Raw genomic sequence first — 24,708 nt, 5'->3', positions numbered from 1 at the left:
TAATGTAGCACTTGGAGTCTAAGGTAGGAAGATCACAACTTCAATGCCAGCCTGGCTATCTAGTGAGACACTGTCTTTAAAAGAAAAACAGTAAGTTGAAGAAATTAGTGGGGAAAAAAAGCAAACCCAGAACTTACCAGATAAACGATATGAAGATCATTCTCTAAAACAAAGCCTTTCATTGCTCTTTGGAGGTCAGCAAAAATATCTAAGGTATCAGTTGGAGAAAGTGAAGATGAAAGAGTAGCTGAACCAAGATGTGTTGGATGATAGACCTTTCCTGGTTTAAAAATGCATAGTTTAGGAACAAATGTTAAAATCAAGACAAATAAAATACTATCTCTCTATAGTTCATATTAACCCGCTCTGATATATTTTATAACCAGAATCTTATCCAATGTGTAGAAAATCATGAACAAGATGAAAAAAGTGATTAAATGATTGAAAACAGCAAATTGTCAGAGATCTCATATTTACCTTCTGATCCATCACTGGCTCCTGCAATCTGGATAAATTCATTTTCTAGCAACCACAACACACAGGCTTCAATTGCACCAAGATGAACAGAATCTTCATTTCTCTGAATTCCTTGCTTCCCTTCTTTCATACTTGCAGCCAAAAATGTACAAGAAGCATAAGTCTGCATATCTCGTGATGTACTTGCCACTCCGCCAACTATTATCTGATGGAAAATGAGCATTTCTGTATTTTTTTTTTACAAAACATGCATGATCTCATGATATAAAACAAATGGCTTTATGCTTCTAAAATATTCTCAGAATCTTAATATCAAGACTCTTACTAACTTGCATTATCACTCATGGTAAAAGTAGACAACATGAGCTGATAACACGAAAAGCTTTTCATTAAAAGGAGATTTATTTCCTTGTAAACAAAAATAAATGGATCCTTATCCATCTGAAATTTCAGAGTTAACAATGTGTTATAGCCATGAACCAAATCAGTCCTTTTTCTGCATTTGGTGTTTAATCAGTTTTGAAGTGGATTGGTATAGTACTATGATATAATTGGTGTTGAGTAAACTCCAGGAAATAACTATTATTTCATATATAATATAAAGAGTTATATGTAGTTATATGATAAAAAAAAAAAAAAGAGGGAACAAAAAAGAGAGAAGGTAAGAAGAAGTGAGAAAGAGAGATGATATAAGCTATGGAATCAGAAGACTTGGGAAGGCTATAAATATGCAGCAATCCTCAGATAAGACTTCACATACTAAAGTTCAACATAGGTATAAAAGAGCAAATGGTAATTTACTGAAGTGTCTCTCACCTCCAGAATAGCCCGTACCATGCTGGCAGTTATTTCATCTCCTTCTCGTCTTTGCAAACAGCTACGAACTGGCTTTAGAGATCCCTGTAGTAGAGCTATGCCTTTTGACTTCTCTGAATTCTTACAGACTAAGATACTCTCACCTACAAACAAGAAACATTTTCAAAATCCAAACACATTGCTATAAGGTATAGGCTAAAGCCAAGTTTTTTTGTCTTAGTTATTTAAAAGGAGGTAAGAAATACTAGTGATTTCACAGTCATAGAAATATATTTTAAGTTTTAATATTCTGAAGTTTGGATAGAAGGAAATCAGAATATACTACCAAAATTATGTTACATTGGCATTAGGAATATTTTGAACTGAAGGCTACTAGAAAGCGGCAAACACAGCAAGAACTCTTTGTCATCTTCCTGTTTGCCTTAAATCAAGACATAGATTTTCCTTGGTGAGGATGTTTCTACTCCCTTCTCCCATAATAGAGAATAGCCTTCATCATTGAGACAATGTCGGCACAGAAGGTCTGTACAAACCAACTTACTAAAATAACCCTTTCTCTTCCATTGGCTCCCCCTACAGATTTACATGTTTTACAGATTTACATGTTTTACAGATTAACATGGCTTACATGACTGTCCCTCTCCAAAATTTATTCACCTTTGTTAAAACAACATATAAGATTCCAGCTTTAACAGCTTTTGGAGTATACCTTCTTGTCTATGAAGGTTTCTATGCACAGAAAAATTAATATATCAACATCAAATAAAATTGGTATGGATTTTTCCCTTGTTAATCTGTCTTTTACCATCTGATTTAGAAGGCCCAACTGTAAACCTAAGAAACTAGTGGAAAAGCCTTTTTCCTTTCCCTTTGGGATTAATCACTGTAATTAAATAAATAGGTAGGTAGTTAACAAAGGTACTTAAAAAATATAAAGTAAAATGCAAACATAAACTACTAACTACAGATAAAATAAATCTAAAAATATTTATAGGTACCTTTAAAGAATTGCATGTATTACTAACCTAAACAAGTTAGCTTACTGCAAGAATCAAATGAAAAGCATGAAAGCACCTGTAAATGAAAAATGTATAAAAGTATGCAATTTAAAGAAATCAGAACTGTTACAATTAAGACTAGGAAAAAAAATCATATTTTCTCAAAGAAACTGAATCTAATAATATAGAAAAGTAAATAGCATATTTGTATGGGGTTTTTATGTACTATAAAAATGAAAGTGGTGGGACTGGGAAGGTGGCTCAGTGTGATACAGCGCTTGCCTTGCATGCCTGAGGCCCTGGGTTCGATTCCTCAGCACCACATAAGCAAAAGAAAAAAGCCAGAAGTGGTGCTGTGGCTCAAGTGGTAGAGCGCTAGCCTTGAGCTGAAGAGCTGAGGGACAGCGCCCAGGCCCAGAGTTCAGGCCCCATGACCAGACCCAAAATAAATAAATAAATAAATAAATAAATAAATAAATAAATAAATAAATAAATAAATAAATAAATAAAAGTGGTGCCAGGTACCAGTGGCTCAAGCCTGTAATCCTAAGTACTCAGGAAGCTGAGGTGCTTCTCTCCTTGGAGATCTGAGGATCACTGTTCAAAGCCAGCCAAGGCAGGAAAGTCCGTGAGACTGTTTTCTCCAATTAATCACCAGAAAACCGGAAGTGGCACTGTGGCTCAAGTGTAAAGTGCTAGCCTTGAGCTGAAGAGCTGAGGGACAGTGCCCAGGTCCAGACAAAAAAAAAAAGAAAAGAAAAAGATAATCTTAATACTACATTAGCAGAAAATCACTGCTTGACAATAAATGAAAACTATAACTTATATTCACTACAGATATTAAGTGAATCACAAAGGATAACAGTATACTGAAAAATAAAGAAATACAGCATAATAGGAGACAAGCTTTCATTTAAGGCAAATTTCAAGTTAAGTCAAATTCAAGTGGACTAATGTTCACTGTTGCAATTAAATTCAAACTCACCCAATGTGTCTACTCCTTTCCTGCCAGCACGACCAACCATCTGCTTGTAAGTAAGAATATCTAGAGGGCGACCACTGAAAATTGGAGTCCGAATAATCACACGACGTGCAGGTAAATTCACCCCGGAAGAAAGTGTAGAAGTTGCTGCCAAGACCCGAATGAGACCTTGACGGAAGGCTCCTTCAATGATATCCCTCTCCTCAAAAGTAAGACCTAAAAAAAATAGCAGATTTCAAAAACAGATTATTTATTAACATATAATTAAAATATAGTTAATCTCTTACAAATAGATCTGAGAATCTATCACAAGCCTCTAAAGATGTTTTTAATTGTTACGACTATAAACTAATAAGTCCCAGTCTACCTATGTACCTATGCTGCTGGTACCTACCATTGGTTCACACTTGTTTTCCTAGCTACTTGGGAGGCTGAGATAGGATTGCAGTTCAAGGGCAGCCCAGGAATACAACAGAGACCTCTTCTCAACCACAAGGTTGGCATGGTTGTGCATGCTTGTCATCCCAGCTGCATGAGGCTGAGATTGGAAGGATAGAAGTTCTAGTTACATCTAGACAGAAAAGTTTGAGATTCCCATTTCAAAGGAAAGAATCTGGATGTGGTGTCATGTGCCTGTTAGGCCCGCTATGACAAGAAGCCAAAACTAGGTGGATCATGCCAGAGCTGAACAGGAAGTGAAACTCCCTCTCAAAAATAACCATCTATAAAAGGGCTCAGTGGTAGAGCACCTACTTAGCAATCATGAGGCCCTAAATTCAAATCCCAGTACTGCCAAAAAGAGAAAGGGAAAAAAAGAGAGTACAACCTGCCATTTCTAATATATCTCATCTTCTAGGCTTAGAGTCAACAAATTAATCCTGTAATTTATGTAATGTGGACTAGATGGTCCCTATTTCAAATACTCAGCCTGTCTCTGTCACATGAATGCTACAAATGGGTATTATCATGTTATGACAAAACAATTTACAAAATCAATATTTACAAAAACAGACGGTGAGCGAAACGACCAGCATATTACTGTTTGCTAAACCGTTCTTTGTGTTTGTAACTCACATGTATTTTTAATTTATTTTAAAATGTTATGACACATATCATAAAAAATTTATGCATATATAACAATAAAACGTAAAATAAGTTGACAGGGTTAAATTCTTAATCTTAAAAGCAACATATTCATCATAAGATCATTTCCTGAGAAAAAGTTCTTTTTATTTTATTTTATTTTTTATTGTGAAAATACCATACATAAGGGTTACAATTACATGGGCAAGGTAATGAGTAAATTTCTTATCAAGCATTGTTGCCTCCTCAGAAAAAGTTCTTTAATTCAATGATTGTCATGGTCTTGACAAATTTTCATAATCTGTTTTATTTGACTTTTAAACACTTCTAGTTTTCTCCAATGTAATATGATAATTTTAAAATAAATTCAATTTTCATATATCTGTGAGAGTTTCAATTATCATTTAAGACAAAGAAGACATTTAGAGTGGATTATAACTAGAATAACAAGTACAACTCTACTTTTTTAGGAAAGTAAGTAGAGAAAGGGGAATTTTTTTAATCTATTTCCTCAATGACTCAAAAAGTCTTCACCTAGGGCTGGGAAGGTGGCTCAGTGGTAGAGCACTTGCCTTGCATGCCTGAGGCCCTGGGTTCGATTCCTCAGCACCACATAAGCAAAAAGAAAAAAAGCCGGAAGTGGCGCTGTGGTTCAAGTGGTAGAGCACTAGCCTTGAGCTGAAGAGCTGAGGGACAGCGCCCAGGCCCAGAGTTCAGGCCCCACGACCGGACCCAAAAAAAAAAAAGTCTTCACCTAATATTTATATACAACATAGATAGATAACATAGATACATAGATACATAGATACATGTGTGTTTTACTGTTGTTTAGATAATCCATGCCATTTCTTAAAATCTAAGACTATTAATATAGTTAAGAAGAAATAAATACACATACATATAAAAACAAATAAATTATAATAATTTTTGGAAGACAGAATACCTGCATGATGAAATGCTACTCCCCATGGTACAGTATTTTGTAACACTGAGTCCAGTCCTGAAGGGGAACGTTTTAACTGATCCATCACTTCCAACAGGCCCTTTTGTTCCAGAACCACTGGTGGAAATTCAGATGGTTGTACCAATCCTGTTACACACAAGAGAAATTACCAACCCCTCAACACTATTCACTGTTTAAGTATTATCTGCCTAATTCATAACAGATAAATAATAAGGCAATGGTTCATAAACTACTGTATCCTATGATCAACTGGGGATCTTTTAGAAATACCAATCTCTGCACACTGATATAACTAGTAGCAGGGGTGTGACCTAGACTTACAGAACTTTCCAATCTTTCTGGACAATTCCAATGTGTGCTAAAGTTTAGAAAACTCTGCATTAATGTGAAACAAAGTCCTTAGTTGGGGGTGGGGAGGAGAGTCAAAATTACCAACCAAGGTTAAGGGAGGACAACAGATGATTGCCACTCAAAGCCTATTTATGAAAATCCTTCATAGACTCTTCACAGATCAGGCTCCATTCCAATCTCTAGTGTTTGGGAACTACTGCCAGAGATCACAATAATACAATCTTAAGAAAAAAATTATTCTTGTCATGAAATAATATAGTTGTCATGGTACAGTATAAGGAATATAAGCACTGCATAGAAAATATCAAGAGAGAACTGTATCAGTTAATACAATGCTAGACCAGTCCCATCAACACATACTTCAAACTAAGTTTACTTGCTGAAGTAGGGCTTAAGCTGTCTACCATCTCTCATACCACTGATATAATGAAGCAATAAAATATCTTAATGGCCTAAGCCTAAACATGGTCTCTATTTCCCTTATTTATCTTGAGCCCCAAGATAACATTCATTCTAATCAGTAAAATAACATACTAATGGTTACAGCAGTACACAAGACCACCATTCAGCAATCAAAAGGTAACAAACTGGCCAGTACAACCTGAATGGACCTCAAAACATGAGTGAAAGAAGCCACACAAATGAGCTGGAGCAGAGGACAACGGGAGGAGGTTGACAACAGTGCAGAAAAAATTTTGGACTGATAGAAATATTCTATGCTTGGGTGGAGGGGGTGGGGGGAGGATGGGATGGGAAGGGGAAACAAAGGAGGAGGCTACAATGCTTGATAAGAAATGTACTCATTATCTTGTTCATGTAATTGTAACCCCTCTGTACAGTATTTACACAATAAAAAATAAGAAAAGAAATATTCTATGCATCAATTACAGTAGTGCTTAAGCAAACACACATATTTATTAAAACTCATCAAATTATATACTTAAAATGGATAGTTCACTATATAACCTATCTTACAGTAAAGCTGATTTTAAAATACATGTGTACATGTAGCTATATATATAATATATATGTAATGTTACATATATTTATACATGAATATGTATGTTTGATGTTTAGAGTCACATCTTTGGAATTATAATGAAAGATATGATCACTTTCCCCAGGGGGGAAAAAGTATCTATGTGTTTTTCCATACAATGTAGGGGCTCCAGAGCTCCCCTAAAAGCCCATGGATACCAATGAAAAACCTAAGTATATACTATAAAACCTAGTACCCTAAAAATCTGTAGATGATAAGCCTAAGTGTATGTACCCAGTATCTTTAGTGAAGAGAGGAAAAAATTAGAATCACACAAACATAGTTTTGTAAAGCGCAGGTAGTGGACAGGCAGTAGCAATGATAGAACAGAATCATTCTTTGTTAATTTGATATTGCTGTCAAGCAATTATACTTTTCATTTGCACCTGTAACTCACCTTCAGCTTGCTTGTGAAGATTATAAAACTCTCGGGCAATAATATCTGCCAGCTTCTCACACCATTTTTTTGATGGACAAAAAATTAATACTGAATGGTTATCGCGGATGGTCTCATAACATAAACTAACAATATGGTCCTCATCACCCTAAAAAAATTGCATTTGCACATAAGTTTAAAATCACTCATTTTGCTTCATGCAGAAGGTTTTAATACCTAAGTGCATAATAAAAATCAAATACAAAGTCAATAACAAAACAAAAATTTAAAAAAAGAAAATAAACCTCCATATCATACAATGCAAGAAGAAAATATTTGTTATGTGTTCAGCTAACATTCATGGAACTCCTTCCCTCAGATAGTGAGGATACAGTAGTAAGCAAACAAAAATCAAGGGTCTAATCTTTAGGAAGTTTATAGTCTCACTGAGACACAATTAAGTACTAAACAAATGTAAAATACAACTATCAGATGCACTGAATAAGCATTACAATGGTTTATGGCTTCATATTTGACAGAAATCTGAGACCATTCTAAAAGAAAGGTTTTCCAAGAAAATTATTTAGCTAAGGCATGAAGGAGGACAGGCATTATCTCAATGAAAAGTGACACTTTTTCACTTACAACAAAAACTTATGTGACTATCGTGTAGCAGTCTGCAAGTTCTCCTTACTGGAAGACTGTCAATGTGTGTAACTAGTTTAATCATCCTTCCATTTGTCCATTAAAAAATGTATGAGGGGCTGGGAAGGTGGCTCAGTGGTAGAGTGCTTGTCTTGCATGCATGAGGCCCTGGGTTCGATTCCTCGGCACCACATAAGCAGAAAAAGCCAGAAGTGGCGCTGTGGCTCAAGTGGTAGAGCACTAGCCTTGAGCTGAAAAGCTGAAGGACAGCACCCAGGCCCAGAGTTCAAGCCCTATGACCAATTAAAAAAAAAAAATTATGAGGATTGAGCAAAACACAGCAGAAAAAATGTTCTGTCCTCATGTTTCTATTCCAGTAAAAGATAGATAATAACAAAAAGAAGATAAGGAAAATTCAAAGTACAGTAAGTCTATCTTATTTGCAGACTTATTACACGTCATTTTGACCAAGCACAATCAAATAAATAAACAAAAGAAATTTTTTTTTCAAAGTTTAATTCTCCAGTGCGCTTTACTCAATTCAGTGGATGGGGAGAAGCTCTTAGTTACTCTGACCAAGCATCAGTTGTATTTAAATCATTGTGTGGTATGCTGAGTGTTTCCCTGGCCTTCATTTTATGAAAATCTGCCTCTCAAAAAGTATATCAGGAAATAAATATCACTTAAAGGTACAACTACATTCCCTCTCACCACCATTAATTCCTCAAGGTAAAACTGATTATTAATCAGTTAATATTCATTTTAATAGATTTCTAATGTACAATTGACTATTTTGCAACCTCTAATTATGTATTTCAAAAAAATGATTATAGGTTGCTAGAAAATGCAGATACTGATAGTGATGCTGCAAGAATAATTTACCTTCACTTGTAGCATGGGTTGAAATTCCCTCACAAGCTTCATTGAAGAGTCATAAATGGAATTTCCAATTTTTACTAACTCCAAAAGTGGTACAGGACGAAAGTCAGTATGGTAGAGTTCAGCATTCAACCAAGAAGCCACAAGCTCCAAATTAGGAAGAGTAGCACTCATGCCAACAATCTGTACAGCATTAGACAAAGACCTTGGTGACTCCGGCTGGCTGTGAAGACCAAATGGAAACACATTAAAAGATAGGGTGTAAATTAACCAGTAAAGCTGGTAACAGCAGTGTTGGTCATGTCCTTGTTACACACATGCAGGAATGGAGCCTTGAACTTGCTAGGCAGTGCAGTCACTCTACCACTTGATCCACATCTTCAGATCTTTTTGCTTTAGTTATATTTCATGTAAGGTCTTATGCTTATGCCCAGGCCAGTCTAGACCATGATCCTCCTATTTCTACTTGCCATTATGAGATATGGGCTGACAGGCACATACCACTGCACCCAGTTTTTTTTTTTTTACTGATTGAGATGAGACCTTGCTACCATTTTGCCCAGGAATACCTTGAACTGTGGTCCTTCTGATCTCCACCTCCCAAGTAGACAGGAATATAGGCATAAGCCACTACAACGAGTTTATACATTCTGCCTCAATTACTTCTTTTGGAACAATAACAAACTGCTACACATGTGTTTGTTCTGAATAAGAAATGTACAACAGCCAGATGCCGGTGGTTCATGCCTGTAATCCTAGCTAGTTAGAAGGTTGAGATCTGAAGATTACAGTTCAAACACAACTGGAGCAGTAAAGTCCATGAGACTCTTATCTCCAACTAACCATCAAAAACTGGAAGTTGCACTGTGGCTCAAAGTAGTAGAGTGCTAGCTTTGAACACAAAAGCTCAGGAATTGTGCATAGGCCCTGAGTCCAAACCCCATGACTGACCAAAAAAAAAAAAAAAAAAAGTACTACATTCCTTTAATTTAACACATACTTTTGTAGCTTTGCAACCTTCTCAACATGGTTTGGAATCTGAGTAATTTAGATACTTCAGGTACTCACCATGATGCTGATTTCTGAGTAATATAACAAATCTTGGTCAGCAAAAGTTCCAGCAGATACCCTCGATGAGAGTCTCCAAGCATGTGTAACTCATCCACAACCACCATTCCTAAAAGGATTTTTCCAGATTCTATGTTTTATAGAATTTCACAATACCAAGTAGAAATTTAAGACTCAGTATTTTATATCATATAATAAGAAGCTGTCATTATAATGTACTTCAAGTAATGCTCATTTCGAACCATAAAACAAACATAAAACAAAACCTGGTCTCTGAATACAATCAATTAATTCCTTTCCAAGAATTCCTTTCCTTCCTACTACAATGTATTCTGGATCTTAAAAGTCAATGATTAGCTTACTCAGAATTAATCAAACCCAAGAAAAACTGTGTCTCATTACTGAGACATTTCTAAATATTACCAATTTAACCTTATAGATTAGCAATTTACAAATGATTACAAAAAAGAACATAAGCATGTAATCTATAATGTATCATAGACATTTATCTCAGTTACTCAAGACTTAACTTTTTCTATAAGGAAACAACCATATTCAAAATCAGACTTTAGCCAATGAAAAGGATGATTTTTAAGGGATTATTCCTTTAAATATGATAGTCTAATGTCACTCTACTTCAAACATAAATACAAATATACATTCTTTTCCCGTTTAGCATAATGAGAATAATACTCTCGAGAATTTCTGAAAAAGATTATTATTAATCAATGCCTTCTTTATATCTTCATAACCCCAACGAATTAAGTTCCTAAGTTTCTAACATAAATTTGGAAAATATATTTAAACCATAACAGAGAGACAGAAACTGTAATATAGCTTAGGGCCTGAGAATGCGGTTTAGTGGTATAGTGCTTATCTAGTACACATGAGGCCCTAGGCATGAAGAAAACCAAACAAACCAAAACATTGCTGATATTTTGCCAGGTTGTAACTCCAGCACTGGGAGGTGGAGGTGGGATCATGAGTTTGAGGTGAGTGTGAGGATAGTCTAGGCTATATAGTAGAACACTGACTCAAAACAAACAAACCACTAGCCCCCAAAACAAAACAACAAAATAACAAAACTTCCTAAGCAGAAACCCCAATGTTTCTACATGCATTGGTCCCTTTAACCAGTACTCCTACTAAAATCAAGACTATTCACATGCTTTCCCAATGACATAAGATGCTCTTTTTCTTTATCATTACACTAGCTCTAAATCATATTACATGAGTTATTTCAACATTTATTCATTTATCCAAAACTATTTATTCTATCTACTTTGCCAAGTACTGAGCTAGGTAAATTAGATGAAATAACAAAACTATTAACCTATTAAAATCCTCAAGATAACTAAAATCCAATATGTCCTAAGTAATAACGTACCTCTTTTGTTTTTGTTTTGTTTTCCAGTGGTACTATAGTTGGAATAGGGCCTAGAATTACTGGGCAAGTGCACTAACATTTGAGCTATATCTCCAGAAATAACAATAGGAAGAATTTGCCTCATTTTCTAATTTTTCTTACCTAACAAATCCATCTTATTTTCTTCTATGAGGCGATTGATCAGACCATTGGCTCTCTCAATTGTGCAGACAGCAATGTCCAAGGAAGAGAAATGCCCTGCTGGAGAAGAGCTGCCCATATAACCATCTACTTTTATTCCTACTTCCTGAAACAGACTCTGAATTGAGTAAAAAAGAAACAGTATCAGTGAAAAAGTTAAAAATTCATGAGTTATGATTTCTATCCCAGGACACAGACATAAGCATCTGAAGACCTTTATCAGGCTACTGTCAAGTTGCTCTGGCCAAGACATCCTGGTTCTTAGAATATATACCAGAAATTATAAGTTTTGTCCATTAGAATGGATAAAACTCAGTCCTTAATTGGACATTTTCATGATATTATTTAAAAATCTAAGTCCTATTTTTCATGTTTTTTAATTGTAAAGATACTGTACAAAGGGTTTATAGTTACATGAATAAGGTAATGAGTACACTTCCTATCAAGCATTGTTATCCTCCTTTGTTTTTCCCCCTACCATTCCTTCCCTCCCCACTTACCCAACTCCTCCCTCCTCTCCCCCACCCCAAGCTGTAAAGTTTGTTTTTTAACATAGAAATTACAACTGGAGAAAATGTACCTCAGGCACTAACATTTTTACTCTAATAAATAGCAAGAAACTACCCAAATTTTTAACACTAATGTATTAGTGTTAAATATGGGGGGGGGGGGGAGTTGGAGGGTTTGTTTGTGGGGAGTTGGGGGAGGGGGCATTGTTGTTGTTAGCGTTGTTGGGGGGTTTTTTGGTTTGGTTTTGTTTTTGCTGATCCTGGGACTTGAATGGACCTTAGGGTCTGGGCACTGTCCCTGGGCCTCTTTGTGCTCAAGGCTAGCACTCTGCCACTTGAGCTACAATGCCACTTCCAGCTTTTTCTGAGTGGTTTATTGGAGATAAAGTCTCACAGACTTTTCTGCCCCGGCTGGTTTCAAACTGCAATCCTCAGACCTCAGCTTCCTTAGTAGCTAGGATTATAGGCATGAACCACCAGTGCCTGGCATTTTTAGGTTTATTTTCATTTATATTTTTGACAGGCTCTCTCTTTATAGTCCAGGCTGGCACAGAATTCATAATCATAGTATGTACCACTATACCAGGGTTAATCAACATGTTAAGAAACAAACTCATACTCCATAAGGAAAACAGTCTTATCCTACTAAAGATTTCTTTTTTATATGATGGAAGAAAAGTTTTTAAAAGTTAAATTCAATGGAACTTTGATAATAGTTTGTTAAAAAAAAAAAACCTTTTAACATATTTTCTCATAAAAAGTATTATCATTTTGTTACTTTGGGTCTAAGTTAAGAGAATGCTACCATGTAGGACAGTTTTGTTGGCTATTTGGCCTGTGAAATAACTGTTGAAAACATTTATAGAACCATGGAACTTTTGAGCTATTTTGAGTATTACTAAATTAATCCATAGGGTTGAGGATTAACAATGTATGTTAACAGTCTCATTTTCCAATACAACCTGAGGCTCAGCAAGGTGCATGTCTGGGCTAAAGATAGTAGCAAAACTAGGAGGACCTAGATTTATTTTGGCCTATCAGTACAGTGATATTTCTATTCCAACAATACAGTTTTATTGTAGAAATCATAGGGAAACATTCATTCTTGTGTGTGTCAATATGGGGGATTGAACTCGGGGCGTTGGCACTGTCCCTTAGCTTTTTCACTCAAGGCTGCCATACTACCTTGAATCACACCTCTATCCAGCTTTTTTGTAGTTAATTGGAAATAAGAGTCTCAGGTACTTTTCTGCTTGGGCTGGTTCAAGCAACAATCTTCAGATCTCAGCCTCCTGAGTAGCTGGTAATACAGGCTTGAGCCACCAGCACCAGCAAATTCATTCTATTTAATGAAACACTCTATTTGTGAAAATGCCTTAAAAACTAGTTAAAACTACCATAAGCATAGAGCTTTACTAAGCACCAATGAATAACTGCTCTTCAGCCCCTGAATGTGGCCAGCAGGTCTCAATCAAGATGGGGTAAGCTTCCTTAAATGCTCTTTCCTGTCCATGCTTCACTCTAGTCCTATTCCTTAAGCTCTATTTCTTCATTTGCAGTTATGTGCCAACTGAAGTATACTGTTTACTTCCTAAGAAAACATTGACAAACTCTTACATGATGCTCACCAAACTACTGGATTTGATAGCCCACTCTCCTTTATATAACAGCATTTTAAAAAATTTCCTTCTTTAAACTTTCAGTACTTTTAATAATCAACTTTTAAAGCTAGATGAGATGCAATAAATGAAACTGTTCTCACTTGTTTTTATAATTCTATTGGAAATGAGTAAAGCTAAAGCTGCCAATATGCTAAACACAGTACAAAAACATTACCTGAAGATAGTATTTCTTCTCTTTAGCCACAGAAACAAAGGGAAGAATAAATAAGGCTTTCTTCCGCATTTCCAAAACACGCTTCAAAATAAGTAATTCTGCAACAAGGGTCTTTCCAGCACTTGTAGGAGCTAAAACATGATTATTCCACAAAGTTACAACAGAAAGAAGTAATGTCTGGTACACCGCATTAATAAATATTTTAAACTACCTCCAGTATTACCAAGCCTCATTTGAAATCTTTATACCTTGAAATACCTCACTTTAAACTACCTTTCTAGACTCATTCTGAAAATAGATATAATGATACTTATATTGGCAAAACTGATAGATAATAATGAAATCTAGCTTGCTTATTCCTAAAGATTCATTCCTTTAAGTGCTTGAAAGCAATGAGCAATTTTACATAATGTGCCAGGAGCTATAATAGAGGCTGAGGAAGGGAAGGGAGGGGAACAGAAGGGAGGGGAGAGAACTTACAGGAGGAAGAAAAAAAGAGAAAAGGAATACCAAGCATAAAAAGCATATGTACAGGGCTAGAGGAAAGCCTGGTACATTGGGATGACAGTGAGTAATCAGTAAGCCTGGAGTAAACAGCCTTCAGAACAGAAAGAGAAGAGATATGAAAATGCTGCATAAACTGAGTCATATGATCCCACCGTGGCAAGAATTTAGACAATCCTAAAAGCAAATCAGAAATGACTAATGAGTTAAAGAGAATAAGGTCATATTTGTACCTTTAAAAGATCACTTTGGCTGCAGAAATAGGGCAAAACCAGAGAAAAAGATAAACTTGTATTATCTATAGGCTATTGTATAATCTAGGATTATACAATCATAATGAACCTAAGAGCACAAAGTAGTAAGAATCAAGAGATATTTTAAGGTAATAGAACTTGGCTAGGAAATGCTACACTACTACTAGCTGGCATTTAGGAAGACTTTCTATATGTCAAAACTGTTCTCACCTCTTATACATATAAAATAATTTAATCCTAAATGTGACCAAGTCAGTCTCCCTGAACTCCTTTCTCTCCATTACAAAGTCACACAGCCAGAAAGTGATAGTTTTTAAATCGAACAAGTTAAACTCCACAGCCTGAACTTACAGCTAAAAATTAATTCCCTTTCATAGCCATAATGAAAAAAAAATCTGATACAAAGTTCAGAGAAAACACAAAGGAATTGCTATCTTACCAAATAATTAGACTCAAGTCAGTATGGTAATCACAAGTTAAAAATTGTGTATATATAAAACTTGCCCATGGGAAAAAAAAACCCACATAAATCTTCTTATAAGGGACATCACATTGGGTGTATATACATACAACCCTGTAGAAACAGGTCCGTTGAAAAACATACAATATGCAAATACCATGCCCTGAAAAGCAGCTGAGACCTAATGGAGGAAGAACAGACTGACATTTCCCATGACATCACCCTTTCACCCTGGGACACACATTTGCTGAACAAGAACTCTGAGTCTATAAGTTGCAATATTTCTTGTTCCACAACTACCACCATATAATTGAACTTCCATAACTTAAGTATGCATATGTGACTTCACTTTTAAAATATATTTTAAGACTTTCTCCAGTTTCAGCAATGTCTCATCCACCTTAAGAAAAAAATCATACCCAATAGTTCCCTTACACTGATAATTATCTTTTAAAGAGTAGAGAAGTTAGTTTGCATAAATCTGAATACCTGAATAAACTAAATTCTTTCCCTCCAAGACTTGTCCAAGCAAAAGGCATTCTGCCTGCCATTCAAACATCTTTTTTACACCAAAACTGTGGTATTTCTCCAAAACTTCTTTAGGAAGGCCCCAATTTGCCAATAACAGTTTGTCTATTTGGTCTTCAGGAACTGTTTGCTTACATACTCCTTTCAGGAAAAAAAGAACAAGAGTTAGATCTAACATAACTTTTGTAGTACTTTCCCTATGTGTTATAATGAAGCTATTTAAAACAGACTTTAAGAAGCTTGTGAGAAATTGACCTTGTATAGAAATTATGTACTAAATATAATTTGAAATTTCTTAAAAAGTCTCACCCCCTCAAAAAAAACCCCACGAATGTCTGCTATACACAATGGATAAGAAGTATAAGAATTATAGGGAGTGAAGGGAGTTCCCTAATCAGTAAGTAAGCATTACAAAACTGAACTAGGGAGGTTTCCATTTAAGTTTTAATTAATATGAGGATGACTGGGCAACAATGACTGAGCAATTAATTATCATATAACTAAATGTTTACCGGCTGATAACTGCGTTAACATTCACAGGACACCTAACTTACCTTAGAAAACATTACAAATTTGATTCAGGAACTGCAAACCGCCAGACTCAATAGTCCTGTATAAGACTCTTTGCAGCAGAGCGCCAGAGGCTCACATCTGTAATCCTAGCTACTCAGACTGAGATCTGAGGATTGAGGTTTGGAGCCAGAAAAGTCCATGAGACTTTTCAAAAAGCCAGAAGTGGAGTTGTGGCTCAAACTGTAGAGAGTGCCCTGAGTTCAAGTCCCTATACCAACACACACACACACACACACACACATACACCACATGCCTAGCACACACACCTCACATGCAAACACAGCACACACACCCCACATGCACACACAAATAGTACACACGCACCTCACATACACACACATACACCACATGCCTAGCACACACACCTCACATGCAAACACATACAGCACACACACCCCACATGCACACACAAGTAGTACAGATGTTACACACACACACACACACACACACACACACGCACGCACACACCCCTGTAACGAGGAGTACTGAGCAGCATTAGGAAGCTCACTTGTGGTGCCAGGCTTTGGCTAGCTGGAAGGTGGCTCCGTCAGGGTGAACTATGCAGAAAGCACTGTGAGTTTACCCCCGACCCCCTCCCGCACGCGCGCACACACACACACACACACACACACACACACACAGCGCACACACACACACACACACACACACAGCGCACACGCCAGGCGCCCCCAGGCCTGCACAGCACGCCACCAGCCGCACCAGGCCGCAGTTGGAGGCAGACGCGCTCGAGGGCGCGCGGCGGAGGCCCGGCCCGCCGGACTCCCTCCACCCCTCGCTCGGAGCTCCGTCTCCCCCAAGTACCTAGGGTGCCGGCACCTGCGGCCTGCAGGCTGCGCCCCAGGCCCGGGGGCGGACTCAGCACCGACCGGGACAGACGCTGGGGGCTGACACTGCTGTCGCCCCCGCTGGCTGGCCTCGAGTCTGGGCTAGATTCGGAGCGCCGCCGTTTCCCACTCCGACGCGGAAGATCCATGGCACACAAGCCTTTCTTTGTGGTTCAAGACACGACACTGCAGTCCCAGCAGCTTCCCAAGGCGGAGAAAGCCGGCGCGATGACAGGTGTTGCCGCCATCTTCCCGCCACGGCTTTCAAACTCAGTCCTCCCAGCTCGCCCCGGAACCATAGAGTTCCGGTGGCCAGAGTAACCCGGAAACCATAAAGTCTGGGGGGAAAGAGCGGCTCGCGCCGGAGTCTGACTTCCGGCCTCCCAGCTCCGGGGCTGGGTAGGAAGAGAGCGCTAGGGTCCCTCCCTGGTAAGTGGAAGGAGCTTCGAAACGCATTTGTAATCAAGCGGGCTTAGAAGGAGCCTTCCTTGGTATGCATTTATGAGTTGAATGGAACACGTATCCTGACCCTTCAAGGGTAGTTTAATGTGTTTTATTTTTTCAAAAGTTACTCCAGGTTGTGTGTGCAAATCATCCTACAGACCGGGCACCGGTGGCTCACGCCTGTAATCCTGGCTACTCAGGAGGCTGAGATCTGAGGATCGCGGTTCGAAGCCAGCCCGGGCAGGAAAGTTCGCGGGAGACTCTTATCTCCAATTAACCACTCAAAAACCGGAAGTGGCGCTGTGGCTCCAGGGCTAGAGCACTCGCCTTGAGCACAAAGAGGCTGTGGGACAGTGCCCAGGCCCTGGGTTCAAGCCCTACAACCAACCAGAAAACAAAAAAAAAAAAAATCTACAGGATAACTTTGGATTTCTGGTGGAGCCTAATTTGCCCTTCCTTCTCTCCTAAGTGTATACGATGATGGTAGGGCGGGAAAGACTTCAGTCTCCAACTTCTGTTTCAGTTGTGGTGCCCTGGAAAAAGTTGGGATTGGGGATCAGGGATTGGGGAACCCTCTGGATAGCTGTAAGAAAGGAGGTGTGAAGGTGTCTAAAGGATCCTCCTGAGCCAAGACTTTACTGATGGGTTTGTGCTCTGCCTTTTGCCAGAAGCCAGTGCCTTATGGGCTTCAATTACTACCTGCCTGTTCATTTCACCAAGTAAGCCTTGTTTGTGACCAGTCCCTGGCCTGAAGAGATTGAGCTATTCCAGAGCCCTAACAGAACGAAAAAAAAGAAGACAATACTCTAAAGTCCCGCCAGATGGAGACATTACTCCAGGAAAGAAACACTTCGTAGTTGTCTTCTATGTACTTATTCACTCAACAGCTTCGGCTGTAATTAGGTCCAGGGGTATATGACAGTGAAGTTGTGTGAAAGAGAAAGAGCTTAGAGCAGACAAGATACTGACCGAATAAATTAATAATTTTAAATTTTAAGTATTTGCTCAGAGAGAAATGAATAGACCTATCAGAGGAATAAAGGAATCCTAACTTAGATTATGGTCATGAAAACAAAAATAAAGGCTAAGAGGTAACTCTTGTATTTAGAGGAGACAGAAGGGGAAATACAGGAAATGAAACCGGGCAATGATTCAGACATCTGAGTGGTCTCTTGGAGATGTATAGAGTGAGTCCACAGCTTTCCAGGACCACTCTCTGACACTCGTTAACTCTTTTTCATCACTTCTAGATGATTAGAAAGGTGGTTGGTGTAAAGTAAATAGTTGAATTTTTTAGAAATCACAACTTACACTCATTCTGTATGCACAGAACTTGTAACCTCCCCCACTCAGCAGAATCCTACATTCCTATCCACCAACTTGGCAGAAAGTACTAGTATATTATTTATGTCTGACTTAAGGTTTGTGCTTTAGGGGAAAGGTCATCTTTGATTTTCATCTTTTTCCTTCCTTTGTTGTTCTGTGACTACCTCTTCATCTTTCCAGCTTCATCTCATTTAGCCATTGCTTTCCACTCTGTTCCTATTAAATGTTCTTTTTTTCTCTCCATTTCTTTCAACTCTTTGCCCTTCTGCCTTTTTCACTTTTCCAGACGTTCTGCCTTTTTCACTTTTCCAGACATTTTTACTAAAGCCCTCCCCCCTTTTTTTTTCTGCCTCTATTTCAATGGGTTTCTGCTTAGGAAGTTTTGTTATTTTGTTGTTTTGTTTTGGGGGCTAGTGGTTTGTTTGTTTTGAGCCAGTGTTCTACTATGTAGCCCAAACTATCCTCACACTCGTCTCAAGCTCATGATGCTGCCTCTACCTCCCAGTGCTGGAGTTAAAACCTGGCTAAAATATCAGCAATGTTTTGGTTTGTTTGGTTTTCTTCAATGTTGGTGATCATGCCTAGGGCTTCCTGTGTACTAGGTAAGCACTCCACCACTAAGCCACACTCTCAGGCCCTAAGCTATTTCACAGTTTTTCTCTGTGTTATGGCTTAAATATGTTTTCCAAATTTATGTGTTAGACATTTAGAACCTAAGTTCATGGGTATTGAATGATACTTAGAGTTATGGCCTCTAGGATTAGAGAAGGTCATCAGGATAGAGCAGTGGGCTTGATCCCCACTACTTCCCCTCCAAAAAGTAGAATGTTCATACGATACAGCAGTTCCATTCCTGGTTATATACCAAAAGAATTGGATTCAAGATCTCAGAGATACTTATACATTCATGATCATAACAGACAAAAGATGGAAGCCACCCCAGCATTCACCAATAGGTGAAGGTATAACAAAGTAAAAAAAAGAGAACCTTTCTGAACCTGGCAACAGCATAGGTGAACCTTAAGGACATCATGCTAAGTGAAATCGATCAGAAAAGAACAAATGCGGGGCTGGGAAGGTGGCTCAGTGGTAGAGCGCTTGCCTTGCATGCTCGAGGCCCTGGGTTCAATTCCTCAGCACCACATAAGCAAAAAAGAAAAAAGCTGGAAGTGGCGCTGTGGCTCAAGTGGTAGAGCGCTAGCCTTGAGCTGAAGAGCTGAGGGATAGCACCCAGGCCCAGAGTTCAGGCCCCACAACCGGACCCAAAAAAAAAAAAAAAGAACAAATGCATGCCCAATTCTTTTCATAGCCAACTTAGGGGAATAGCCCAGATTCTATACAACCAATGAATGGATCAAGAAAATGTGATTTTATATTTATTTATTTATTTATATTATGGAAATTTATTCATCTATCAGGAAGAATAATATATCATTTGTAGGAAAATGGATGGACCTGGAAAAAGAAAACCCTATTGAGTGAAGTAAACCAGGATTAAAAACACAAGAGCACATGTTTTCTCTCATGTGAATGTTAGACCTAAAATATAGACATATGTAAATGTACACAGAACCATATATATACATATACATACACCTATACATATATACACATATACACATACACACTTATATATGTGTGTTATATGTATATATATATATATGACTAAAGTATAGTATATGCGAAACGAGACTCTGCTGTAACCCCTTTGAACAATTAACAGATGGTTTAACAACATGAGTATCAAGAGATTGAAACATGTCTTGAGGAAAAGGAGTGATGGTGGACAAATGGAAAGAGTAATGGTGGGTGAATACAGTCAGAATATACAGTATACATATGTGGACATGGAAGTAGGAAATGGGATGGGGTGGGGGGAAATGATGGAAGGAAGACTGATTAAGATGCATTGTACATATTAATTGAAACCCCTTGTACAAGTATTTGAAGATAATTTTAAAAATGAAAAAAAATAAAGGCATGCAGCTCCACACGAGCCTTCTTTTTATTTTTTTAAGCACACTTACCAGTATCTACAGCAATGTGATACCTGCATGCTGTTTCATTCATCTTGTTATCTGCTGCCATAGAAGTTAATATAGTACCATGTATATTGTGGTTAGTGACCAGATAGTTACTGAAAGAGATGAAAAGCTCTTCCCAGGAAGACTTAGGAGATGGAACTTAGGACTTAGGGCTATGTAACATACTTCTAAACAACACAACAACAACAAAAAAACTATCACTACATCTCACAATAGTCATAGTCATTTTTTCAAAAAAACCTCAGAAGAATTGTAACACAGACAAATTAGCTGCCAGAGAAACATACCAAGAACTGAGTAAACAGAAGGAAGTCAAGAACAGTCATGTGTGTGTTGAACATTGAAGGTCTGTGCCCATTAGCCAGTGCTGGTTAATACATCTCAGTAGTTTAAAATAAAAAGCATCTGCCGTTCTGGAGTCAGCTAGCCAGCTGGATAATGTGGACCATGGTAGGTTCTCCTGCATGTTTGTGGGTCGGCTGGCTGTTGAACGTGTTTAAAATAGCTTCAGTTTGGGAATGTGAGCTCCTCTTTATATGGTCTCTTGTGCTCCAACAGCTGGATTGGGCTTGTTGAGAGCAACAGAGCTGGAGTGTGCAGGGCCTCTGGAGGCCGGCACCCAGCACTGCCACTGTCATTCTCTGTGGCTTAGGAAGGCGTGACTGGACATGAAAGTAGGACAAAGAGAAAGGCAAGACAGAAAAACCCAGGTCTCAGAGCAATAATCTACAAAACAGCTCCACAAGGTAAAGCTGTTGTGGGATTGGGGTTTTTTTTCATGTTATAAATGTAAAAACTGAGACTCTATAAACAGACATTTACATATTTCCAAGCATCTAATAAATAAAAATGTGTTCTCTAAGATTGTAGCAGCCTAGATGGTCAACTAGCTGGAGTATGTTCTATTTCCAAATTCAAATATAATAAAGTCACACTCAAATATACTGTATCTCACTTTATATATTAATAATGTCACAACACATTACAGGAGGTTTACCTAGCTAATAAAACACTTTTAATCTTCCAAAGATAGACTGAATTTTAAAAATTATTTTTGAGGGCTGGGAATGTGGCTTAGTGGTAGAGTGCTTGCCTAGCATGCATGAAACCCTGGGTTCGATTCCTCAGTACCACATACACAGAAAAAGCCAGAAGTGGTGCTGTGGCTCAAGTGGTAGAGTGCTAACCTTGCGCAAAAAGAAGCTCAGGGATAGTGCCCAGGCCCTGAGTTCAAGCCCCAAGACTGACAAAATATATATGTATTTTTTTAAAGTATTGGAGTTTGAACTGTAAAATCATTTTTTGGGGGGGTGGCCGGTTGTGGGGTTTGAACCCTGGGCCTGGGTGCTGTCCCTCAGCTCTTCAGCTCAATGCTAGCACTCTACCACTTGAGCCACAGTGCCACTTCCGGTTTTCTGGTGGTTTATTGGAGATAAGAGTCTCACGGACTTTCCTGCCTGGACTGGCTTGGAACCATGATTCTCAGATCTCAGCCTCCTGAGTAGCTAGGATTATAAGCATGATCCACCAGCTCCTGGGAAATAAATTTTTTAGGGTGTGTGGAGGTATAGCTCGGTAGTAGAGTGCCACTTTTCCTAACATGAATGAAGCCCTGGGTTCCATCACTGGGGCGAAGGGAAAGAAAGGAAGAGAAAATAAGTGGAGAGGAGAAGCAGGTGAGGAAGGGAAGAGGAGCTAAAGACCAGCCCATATTATTGAGACTCTTATCTTAAAAAGCAAGTTAGGCTGGGCACAGTGGATCACTCCTGTAATCCATCTATTCAGAAAGCAGATGAGGAGGCCAACCAGAGCAGAACGAAGAGATATTGAGATCCCATCTCAACAAACTAGTCGTGACATACCCCCATCTATGTGGGAGGTATGTTTAGGAGGCTTTGGGTCCCAAAGTATCCTAGAGAGAATTATGACCTTATCTGAAAAATAAAAGCAAAAGGATAGGAGCATGTAGAGGAAGAGGAGGAGTAGCAAGAGTGGTCCTGGTAGGGCACAAGCTGCGCATGTGCAAAGCCTGTCCGCGCATGAGGAAAGCCTAGTTCAAAACCTCAAAGTAGCCAGAAAAACAAGTCAGGTCATACATGAGGACCAGCAGTCATGGGTCAGAGAGAGACATGGGTGTAAGATCAAAATGTATTTCTAAATTTAAAAAAAGGAAGGAAAAGGAATTCCTCAGGTATTCTTAATTTCTCTTCCTAATTATGCTAATCAGCTCATTGCAATCCATAAAAGTTTCTGATGAGAGCTTGATTAGAAGAACATTTTTGCCCATTATCCCTGTTTTAGAGATTATTTCATACACATTGTGTACATTTCATACAGATGTATTCTTAAATATAGTTATTTTGCAGTTATTGTACATTTGCTCTTTCAGAATGTAATCGGTGGTTGTTGTTGTGCCAGTCCTGAGGCTTGAACTCAGGGCCTGGGTGAGCTTTTCTTTTCTTTTCGTTCTTTCTTTCTCAAGGCTAGCATTCTATCACTTGAACCACAGTTCCACTTAAGGCTTTTTGGTGATTAATAGGAGATAAGAGTCTCATGGACTATTTAGCCTGGGCTTTGAACCACAATCCTCAGCTTCCTGAGTAGTTAGAATAACAGGCATGAGCCACTGGCACCTGGCCAGAATGTAATTCTGGTTTCAAAATGTATCCCAAGCTGGCCTTGAACTCTCTCTCAATTCTTATACTAAAGCCTGCCATTACAGGCATGTATCACCACACAGACCTCAGAATGTAATGCTGACATTACTTTTTATATTTGACTTAAATTAGCCATTAATGATGTGTGTGTGCTGCTATTGGGGGCTTGACTTCAGGACCTGCGTATCCTCCCTTGACTTTTTCATTCAAGTCTGGTGCTCTACCACTTGGCCATTTGGTGGTTGAGTGGATATAAGAGTCTTAGACTTTCCTTTGAACCACAATCCTCAGACCTGAGCCTGCTGAGTAGTTCAGATTACAGGCATGAACCACCAGTGCCCAACAATAATTGTATCCTAATCTTACATTTTTCCAATATATTGAGCTGGGTTTCTTTGTGATTTGTTTTTGTTTTGAGACAGGGTATTGCTTTATAACCTGGCTAGTCTGGGACTTGAAATCTTCCAGAGTCAGGTTCCCAAGTGCTAGCATCGTGGGTATAGATACCATGTCCACACATTGTAGGCATAGATACCATGCCCACACACGAGCTGTTTTATACAACATTTTCAGCAGATTTTTCAAGATGAACCCTGCTTATCTTCTGTAATGAGGAACACTTTGACTCTTCTATTCTACTGCTTTTCAATTATTTTGTTACATTTACTAGGTACCCCCAACAAATGCATAATGCTGCATAGCACCTGAATGCAGGACATCTTTTGCCATCTATATGAATTGATGGAAATGCTTTCAATGTTTTCCCATTAAGTGTTCTTTGGCTGCAGAACTCATTTTTGGTTAAAGAATTGCCTTCTATTCATAATTTGCCCAAATTTCATTCAGAAATAAGCTGAATTTCTAAATAACTTATCTCATTCATAGGAAGGGTGATTGCAAAGTTCAAGTAAAATAGGCCAACTAAAAGTGACTAAACACCTGTGTGTTGATTTGGTCAAGATGGTTTTTACTGGAATAGAATCAGGACTTCAGTGAGAAAGACCAGCCATGTATGTTCCACGTTCGCTCTTCTTGTACTCTTGTATAGATACTTCTTTATCTAACAATGTGGAATAGATTTATTCCTCTAGCAATGTTTCTCATGGTCTTTGCCTTCCAAGATGATGATATAGTCAATTGGGATTTTTTTTAACTTCATCTCTAAAGCTCTTCACTAGTTTAAAAAAATTCTAGAATAGTGGATTTAAAAACAAGTATATTCTGAAACACCTATATTCACTTGTCAGTTTGAACTATTAGGACTATTCATGGTGTGCCCAACTCTAGGCTGTGTGTTGCTCTTTTGTAGATTCTGGTAGCACTGAAGACACAAGCACACTAAAGCCTCTCTCCACCCTTTCTAGACACACACTTTGATGAAAAAATTTCTACTTCTAATACTTCTATCTCAGGGTGGGTATGTGCCTCTTTTTGTAAAAAGAAAGAATTTCTAAAGACAGCGTTTTATTGCAGAGAAATTTG

At 38.2% G+C, this 24,708-nt stretch overlaps 2 protein-coding genes across 3 annotated transcripts in view; one reads left to right on the top strand and one right to left on the bottom strand.

Annotated features, from left to right (window-relative positions):
- Polq (DNA polymerase theta) overlaps window positions 1-16,903 on the bottom strand; it is a 68,046-nt gene extending 51,143 nt beyond the window's left edge. Inside the window, exons 1-12 of the mRNA XM_070028867.1 lie at window positions 16,630-16,903; window positions 15,298-15,477; window positions 13,591-13,721; window positions 11,207-11,363; window positions 9,679-9,787; window positions 8,614-8,833; window positions 7,108-7,255; window positions 5,300-5,446; window positions 3,277-3,489; window positions 1,294-1,436; window positions 478-682; window positions 138-280 (exon numbers count right to left, since the gene is read on the bottom strand). Coding sequence (XP_069884968.1) covers window positions 138-280; window positions 478-682; window positions 1,294-1,436; window positions 3,277-3,489; window positions 5,300-5,446; window positions 7,108-7,255; window positions 8,614-8,833; window positions 9,679-9,787; window positions 11,207-11,363; window positions 13,591-13,721; window positions 15,298-15,477; window positions 16,630-16,903 — 2,070 coding nt within the window. The remainder of the gene's footprint in view (window positions 1-137; window positions 281-477; window positions 683-1,293; window positions 1,437-3,276; window positions 3,490-5,299; window positions 5,447-7,107; window positions 7,256-8,613; window positions 8,834-9,678; window positions 9,788-11,206; window positions 11,364-13,590; window positions 13,722-15,297; window positions 15,478-16,629) is intronic.
- A 221-nt stretch (window positions 16,904-17,124) lies between these two features.
- The window catches only part of Fbxo40 (F-box protein 40), a 28,988-nt gene continuing 21,404 nt past the window's right edge, over window positions 17,125-24,708 (top strand). For both annotated transcript variants that reach the window (XM_070030118.1, XM_070030116.1), the window contains exon 1: window positions 17,125-17,183. The gene's annotated coding sequence lies outside the window, so the exon portion shown is untranslated. The remainder of the gene's footprint in view (window positions 17,184-24,708) is intronic.

Source organism: Dipodomys merriami, unplaced genomic scaffold (genome assembly GCF_024711535.1).
Source record: "Dipodomys merriami isolate MVZ:Mamm:240054 unplaced genomic scaffold, mDipMer1.0.p SCAF_2, whole genome shotgun sequence".
NCBI classification, from domain to species: domain Eukaryota; kingdom Metazoa; phylum Chordata; class Mammalia; order Rodentia; family Heteromyidae; genus Dipodomys; species Dipodomys merriami.
The sequence above is the reverse complement of the archived record's forward strand: the minus strand, read 5'-3'. Positions and strand labels throughout refer to the sequence as shown.